The 7,800-nt window shown below is 45.8% G+C and overlaps 2 protein-coding genes across 2 annotated transcripts; both read right to left on the bottom strand.

The window, feature by feature from the left end:
• Window positions 1–1,090: 1,090 nt before the first annotated feature.
• On the bottom strand, window positions 1,091–2,173 carry LOC124703326. The gene has a single exon (XM_047235541.1). It carries the CDS (start codon window positions 2,112–2,114, stop codon window positions 1,266–1,268), a length of 849 nt encoding a protein of 282 aa, XP_047091497.1. The 5' UTR covers window positions 2,115–2,173; the 3' UTR covers window positions 1,091–1,265.
• A 906-nt stretch (window positions 2,174–3,079) lies between these two features.
• On the bottom strand, window positions 3,080–7,557 carry LOC124703325 (rho GTPase-activating protein 5-like). Its single transcript, XM_047235540.1, has 5 exons — window positions 6,854–7,557; window positions 4,767–4,887; window positions 4,538–4,657; window positions 3,951–4,181; window positions 3,080–3,874 (listed from the first exon to the last, which is right to left on the bottom strand). Exons 1-5 carry the CDS (start codon window positions 7,258–7,260, stop codon window positions 3,299–3,301), a joined length of 1,455 nt encoding a protein of 484 aa, XP_047091496.1. The 5' UTR covers window positions 7,261–7,557; the 3' UTR covers window positions 3,080–3,298.
• Window positions 7,558–7,800: the final 243 nt, after the last annotated feature.

A 7,800-nucleotide genomic window follows, 5' to 3' on the forward strand; every position in this document is an offset into this window, starting at 1 on the left:
CTGGCTATCAACACCGGAGCTTCAACGATTTTTCTAGGCAGACCAAGATGCAGCAGCGCAAGCTTTTTTTAGAATAGGGAGCCTTGGTGGGCTGGCCCAGCAAGAGAATAGAAGAAATACTAAAATCCTGAGCGGGGCATGGCCCAGTTCGGGCCCAACGTAGCTCCGCCCCTACTGGCTATGTAACCTCGTGGTCTTTATGTTATTATGATTATGATGTGATTGTGAATGACATGCTCTTTGCATGTTATGATTGTGTTCATGCTTGTGCTTGTCAATGTGCTGGAATTTCCTACATTTTTATTTTTTTCTCTCTGTGATCGACATATTCTCTATACAAAATATGTTGTAGTTATTGTAAACACATAGAGTTGGCTTCTCTAGAGGTTGCACCAACTCTCTTCAATAGGGAGGCCGCTGGTTCGACTCATTTGTCCCCTAGTTCATTTCTAGGCAATTTATTAATTTCTCTTTGATGAAGCCGTTGCAAGGTGGGGTTCAGGAACGGAAGGCCTCGTCGTTGGAAAAAGGAAATTGTCAAACATGTACTCATGACGAAATCTGTGACGATTTGACACGGGGCCAAATAGTCCGTCAGAACCAGCTGTTAGGCGGAGCATGCACGGACAACGCAGTCGTTGTGAAAAAAACATTAAGACGCCTCATGACGAAATCTGTGACGTTTTGGTCCGGGACAAAATGTGCGACGAATCAACTGCTGACGAAATGGCCCGTGACGAAATCTACGACATTTCAACATGGGACGAAATGTCTCACCGGACTTCAAGGCTTGGCACAAAAACTGCGACGAATCTGCGTGACGAAATGAAGAAAACGTGAAACCGGGATTTTGACCCTCCACCGGCCACGCGATGAAAAGAGAAAATTTATGACAGATCTGTGATGTTTCTTTGGATGAAACACCTAGTGTTATGATCAGAACGTCATAGACCACCACTTTTCTTGTAGTGTTTCCCGACTGCTCTCTCCGGCAACAGCGATGAGCGGGAAAGAGGAGGTGGAAGCTAGTGGCAGCAAGGTTTCCGTCACCACCCGTGTCGACCCCGGGCCGAACAATATTGAAGAACAATTTTGAAGAACCAAATATCTTTGTTGATTAAACAAACATTAACATTCAAATTCAAATAATAAACTATATAGTTGTGCCACAAATAAAATTACTACAATCCATAACAATACCAAGCACATGCTCGTCACCACACTAAACCCGCGCATTCTCCTTGTGTCAACAAACAAACTGCCTATCAAGCGCATGCGCCGATGCATGTGTTGTAGGTTCCGTGTTCGCGATCTTCTTGGTCTCCGAGCTCCAGCTCCTCGTCATCCTCGTCGCCGCCGCCGCCGCCGGCGTTGGCGAACCGGAGCCTGAGGCGGCCGCCCTCGCGGGACGCGTGCAGAATCTCCTTCCCGGGGATTACCACCTGCGTGAGAACGAACCGCCCATCCGTGCGGAACGTCCGGAAGCACACGCACGGCTTCCCACCGCGTCCGATCGACCGTATCGCCGGCGGGAACGATGGCGGTTCCTTGTCCTTGCTGCCTCCCAGCTGCAGCCCTGGCCCCGCGTCCTCCGGCATCGACTCCTTCCCGGGGATCAGGGCGGCATCGCCGTCGTCGCCCTTGACCATGTCGTCGGAGTCCACGGTGCTCTCGGACCCGAGCCCCTCCGTGCACAGCAGCAGCGACGCCGAGCTCTTCTTCAGGCAGAAGCTCGCGCTCTTCTTCAAACTGAAGATCGCGGGATTCGGCGGCCTGAGGAGCGCGTCCAGCGACGAGTCGTCCTTGCTCTTCTCGGCAGCCTGACGATCAGCAGCGTCGAGCCACGACACCATCGTCGCTCCTCGAGCAGGAACTGCTGCGGCAGGCTGTGGTGGCGGCGTCGGCAGTACGAATCGGGCCTCAGGCCTCTCGTGGAAGTGGAGCTCGCCGAAGATCTCCGTGAAGGACGTCGGGTCGACGGCCGGCAGCAGATGCTTCTTCTGGTGGCTGTGGTTGCTGCAAGCCGCTAGTACCTCCAGCAGACTCGGGTTCTCCGGCAACGGCTTCTCGAACAGCCTCCGCAGCGAGCCGTCCGCGGCCGCCATGTGCGCCATCGACCAAATTAACAGTCCTCCGCTCTCCTCCTCGGATGTAAAGCTGCAATGTTTTTTTTTTGAACTGTCGAATTTGCTCAAGTAATTTGGGTCGATGAGAGGTATATAGCGAGAGAAATGGAGAGGCCAATAAAGAAAGAGGCATCTATGTGGCTGTCGAATTGGAATTTTGGGATTTTTTTTCTCTTTTCAGAAGTGGAGCTGGTATATACTACTCCAGCTGCAACTTGGGAGGAAATGGAAATGTGCATCTTGCACAAGCGTGTGTGTTCTTCGGCAGTGATCTGCATAACATGTCAAGAAATGCATGGAAATCGGCAGGTCGAACATATTTGATGGTGATCTTGCACTGACTAAATGGAATACGTGATAACAGGGATAAGGTTGGCATTCCAGATCAATCTTCGTGAAAGAATTCCGGTTCCGACTGTCGCAGGAGCAGGTCGATAATGGCGAGCACCGCGAACAGAATTTAAGCATTTCGTGATGGGTAAAACCCTCGGAGAAATAGAATCCGGGCATTTCGAGAAATTGGGATGATTTTCCCCTACCAGTGATGCACTTGTCACTGAGCATCATACTGGTGTCAAGTGCCCCTGAAGACAGGAATATGTTCCATTCATAGTTGAGCTGGCAGAAAGCTAGGTGGAAGATGATGCATTGCATTTTCTCGCGGTGATTTTTCTTTTTCTCCATGAAAACTGGAAAACATTTGTGGTGGATTCGATGAACGGAAAGGAATGGAGGACAAAAAAAGGTAGAATAACTTCTTTTTGTGAAAACTGGAAAATCAAGGGATGGATTCAGTAAACGAAAAGAATGAAGGAGAGAAGGCAGAATAAAGCTACCTGATGCAATAAGAGGACATGAATATGAATATGATGGTTGAGAGCTCCTCAGAAAGGTCAGAGAGAACTTCTAGGAAGTTCAGAAACTTCAGAATTCAGACAGTGAAGAAAAGCATGTACAAGGAAGCAACGACCTTTTCTCCATTCACTCAAACACCCACAAATTACTCATAAGCAAGATACATAAGTTAGTGAAGGCAGCTGGATGAATCTCAAACCAACATGACCATGGTCCAAACACGAAATGATAAGCACGTTGAAAATTCAAAATGTGCAAGGAAAACACTGGGTCAGCCATCTATTACACAACAAACAACAGCAATGACATTGGCATTTCTATCTCCAAGCTTCGATCCGTTCAACCTTTGAGTTTATCCGGCTCACGATGCTCGTGCCTCTTGATTTCTCAGCTGGGGGCACAGTGGGTGTTCCACACTGCCGCTTGCCCTTTCTAGTCCTCCTGCTAGTCAGGCTACGGCTCCCTCTGCCCTGAATTGAGTTCACAGATGTAGCGCATGTAGCATCATCGGTGGACGAAGCAGCAACACCAGGCTGTGAGCAACTGGCGGAGCTCTCTATTCTCGTCAGGACATTACTTGCCTGGACAATGCAAGCAACGGAATCATCTTCAGCAGGATTAATCCCACTGGGCTTATCTTCAGGGCTGTGTGTAGGACTGCACAGAAGGGGCTCCTCCTTGACGAAAGAAGAACGCCCGGATAGTTCTTCAGGTTCAGAATTAACGGGGAGACTTGGGTTCTGATGCCCGTTTTCATCAGACGGGTCCTTTTGTGGCAAAGAAGCATCTTCCAGGTTGGACTCTTCTCTATCCTTGAGGGTCTTCTGTATAAGCATCTTAAGGAAATTCATCACTTGTACTGCATACATCAGTGCAGTCAAAGGATCGTCCATCTGCATTTACATGTGAGCAACAATTAGCATTAACTAAAATGATAGTTGCTATCTTTATGTCTGGAAAACACGTTACCTGGGTCATATTTGGTGCGAAAACCATAGCAACATTGCGATCATTCATCTTGTTTATCTGTTCTTCTTGGACAACATCAGCCATCAAATTAACGGCCCAGTCAAGTAAGGCTGCTTCAGTTGGTGGAAGGCATTTGGCAACCCGAGCACAGTCCTCTTCAGATTGGCATTGCATCACCTGTTCAGGTGGGATAGAGTCTAGCACCCCACTCGGCAATTCCCTAAACCAGGCCTGAAAAGATCAAAAATATATGAAACAATGAGTATAACTTTTATTATTATGAGTACTGTTTTGCCAACGAAAGTTGACTAATTGAAGGACAAAAAATTGTGGTGTCAAATCAGTTAACCGCACCACATAACTGCGCTGAAAAGCAGCATTAGATTCTGCAACAAAGTTTCTTGTATAGAAGAATCACAACTTTGGTGTACATTTGAAAAAGAAGGTTGTTTTCCATTTGAAACTCTAGATTCTCTGATAAGTGCTGATACAGAATCCGACTATTGAAGATAAGCACATCAATAATAAATCTCTTGAGTGGTGCTCTCAATGGAATGTCATAAGCTACATGACAGAAGGAAGCTTACTTTGATTAGACCTGCCAAAGAATGAACATCAATGCCATCTGGCACAGTTCCACTATTTAACTGATCTCTCACAAACTCTTCCTGGCTATTTTCTGCATTTATACGAAAAATACCTTCTGTCTGCAAAGTAAAAAAAAACAAATTAATGTGGTCAGAACTCAGAAAAAACTACAGGAACACTGATTGAAAAGACAAGTAAAACGTTAATTAAAATGCTAAGACATCATACCTGAAGACCACCTTGTTCGTAAAGACGTCTTTGCATCATCAAGAGAATCGTCGGAACACTATTTCCTCTAGAATCATACGAACACTGCATTGATTGTGTTGAGACTCCGAAGACACTGGCACTGCATTTGAAGTTTGAATTAGCTGAAGAACACCAACAACATAAGGAAGTATGAACTGGAACAAATCATGCATGACGCTCCAAAATACACCTTTATACCATATAAAAATAGGAGCACATAGTCATTGAGCTCACGGCATATTTCACCTTTTTTGTCTTTAAAGACAAGTCAAGGCACCTTTTAAAGAACCAGATTTCAATAATTAATATGGTATGCAGGAACACTCTGAATTCGGTGCTGAATATACTGGTTTACTAACTCAAGTGCCTAAAATATCAAGGAAACTACTTTTCATTTACTTTCAGGAACTTTGTTTATTCCAGAAGTTTCGCAACTATCGAATGAGCACAATTCCTATGCTCTATTTTTATTAATCGTATAGTATAATCCTCCAGTTTCAACTATGAAGATGGGTACTAGGTGTTTGTGCCACTTCATCTTCTTTTGGAGGCAAAACGATTCTATCCTACTATAGAGAATTCTTTACCTATTCTTTCTAGATTACCTAGAAATAATGACCACATCTTTATCCAAAAAAAGAAATTATAACCACATCCTGTAATTCCCGATACAAAACTAAGTACAATATAGTATATAGTACCTATGTACATTTGTTATTCTTTCTGCTATTTTTCTAGTATACGCCCGAGAGGACCGCGAAGCAAAAACATAGTTATTCAAGTCCCTAAAGTCTAGAAAACACAACAAACAGAAGCAGACAAATGTTAACCAGCAAGGTGAGGGAATCATCTAATCGAGACAAAATATATCACTAGTAAATCGCTAAATTCCCAACAGTTCTTCTTTCAGTCTTTCCTACATGACAGAGTGTGCAATAATCTACTTCTTGACATTTCTAGGTCAATCAACTCCGTCAAAAGTCCTCTTTGATTTTAAAATTATGTGCCAGGTAATGTGTGTGCAACTGTGCATACAGAAGGAGCGCCGAATAGAAAATAAAGAACAACGAAGCAACAATACAGCTACCGTAGAATAAACTTTTCACGGAATGAAATACATATGTAGTTTAATATCTGTACAGCAAGGATAAGCACTCCTACCAAACAAAGCAAGATGTGATACAGCTGAACTGATCCAACAAGAAGTAAGACTTAACAAACGGCATGTGTGTGCCAATTAAATATTTACTTTTTGATTTTGGGAACCCAGTTAAAATAACCAGACTCTTTGTAACGCATCCATATTGAACAAAAATATGTTTATTTGGTGGGTTTGCTTACAAGTCAAAACAAGTTTAGAGTTGATGGGAGCACTAAAATAACATGGGTGGAATACCACTACTGCAAATGACTAGAGTGAACAAAATGGCTGCCACTACTAAATTTAGAAGCTTATAATTTTCAAATTTAACATTATATATTTTTCTCTACTTTTAAACTAATAGAAACTGTCTTTCCAGTGTTCTGTTCCATTTCCAGCCTCATTAAAAGTTGTAGGTACTAATGTCCCCTTTCTCGATTTTGTGGTGTCACCACTTACAGAAACATCACGCAAGTCTATCCATAACAGACATCCAGAGCCACATGATTGGCCAATTATTAATGAAGCATGAAGAAAACTCAACACAAACTGTTTGCAGACAGAGTGGTGGCCCATCATCATAAACAGTTTATCTACCATAGTAGATCAGTTCCAGCTCAGGCTGCCAAGTACGCAACAGCAAGGGGGAGCAAGTCCTAGCGGATTTTCTTTTTGTGGGTACTAGCGGATTATCAATATACACATAATTCAAATGGAACATAAATTCACCAGAATTTATCTGTTTGCCAAGTTTCAGATTAAAACAGACAGAGGTTGCAACTGAAGTTCAAACTGGAACTGAATACTGGTGGTATTCCGAAACATTTTGAGCTCAGAACAAGAAGAAACACATGTTCAGAGCTTGTGTGAACCTAATAGCAATTAATCGATAAACATGAGAAGAGAGGAGGAGAGAGTGACGGACCTGGCACTGGGGGCGCGGCGTGGCACCTCGGGCTCGAGCTCGACGGGGAGGCCGAGGAACCCATGGAACCTGTCGAAGGTGACGTGCGCGACGTGCTGGACGTCCGTGGGCAGGCCTATCTCCATCCCGCCTTCGCCGGCGCCGCCCTCCACCCTGCACCCGAGCAGCGACTTCCGCAGCAGCTCGAGCAGCAGCGCCAAGAACGACCACCGCTCCTGCTCCTGCTCCGATCCCGCGGCCTGTCGCTCGGCGGATCCTGCAGGGCTGTTGTTGCTTCGTCTCTGGAGCACGTCGCTATCGGCTAAATAGCGCGGGGAGGAGGAGGAGGAAGGGGAGGGGGAGGAGGAGCCGCGGCTTGCGGAGGAAGCGAGGTTGGTCGGGCCCCGGAACAGCGCCACCTCCGTCATTGCTTCCTCCTTTTTCCGCCCGAGCTCTCCCTCTTGCTCTTCTCAGGTGATGATGATTACGAGGCTGTAATCTGGTGCGGCGTAGGACCGATTTCGGTTTTCTTGGGATTTCTCTGGTGGTGGTGGAGGGAAGTGGGCCAAATGCCTGCGGCGAGAGAGAATGATTGGATTGGGGAATCCTTGCCTTGCCTTGTAGTGGAGTTCTTGGTGGCGGGGCGCTAATTTAGGATTGATTTCGCCCTCCACCGGAGATTGCCGGGACTGGTCCGATGGGGATTATTTGGTTGGTGCATGCGCGTGGTCCAAATCCACAGCAAAACGGGACAGCAAATACTCCAGAATAAATCCAAGTGGAAAGAGAGAGAGGAGATGGATCTTTGATTAGAGAGGAAAGAGAGGATTTTTAAGACGGAAATGTCGTCTCGTGGTGGTGTTTGGTGGGTAATGGTGGATAGGATACGTGTGGAGGTGGAGTTGGATTCAAGGGAGGAGGGTCAGTGCCTGCCTACTGGCCTGACTCCACGACGACGACGAAGACGA

This window comes from Lolium rigidum, chromosome 3 (assembly GCF_022539505.1).
Source record: "Lolium rigidum isolate FL_2022 chromosome 3, APGP_CSIRO_Lrig_0.1, whole genome shotgun sequence".
Classification (NCBI taxonomy): domain Eukaryota; kingdom Viridiplantae; phylum Streptophyta; class Magnoliopsida; order Poales; family Poaceae; genus Lolium; species Lolium rigidum.

Bases quoted from the DNA above. Each gene is read 5' to 3' on its own strand.
- LOC124703325 (XM_047235540.1), bottom strand. From the start codon at position 7,260: ATGACGGAGGTGGCGCTGTTCCGGGGCCCGACCAACCTCGCTTCCTCC. The intron at 4,658-4,766 runs GTATGATGTCTT...TTTACTTTGCAG, and splicing joins ACGAACAAGGTGGTCTTCAG to ACAGAAGGTATTTTTCGTAT. The intron at 3,875-3,950 runs GTAACGTGTTTT...ATGTAAATGCAG, and splicing joins TCGCACCAAATATGACCCAG to ATGGACGATCCTTTGACTGC.
- LOC124703326 (XM_047235541.1), bottom strand. From the start codon at position 2,114: ATGGCGCACATGGCGGCCGCGGACGGCTCGCTGCGGAGGCTGTTCGAG.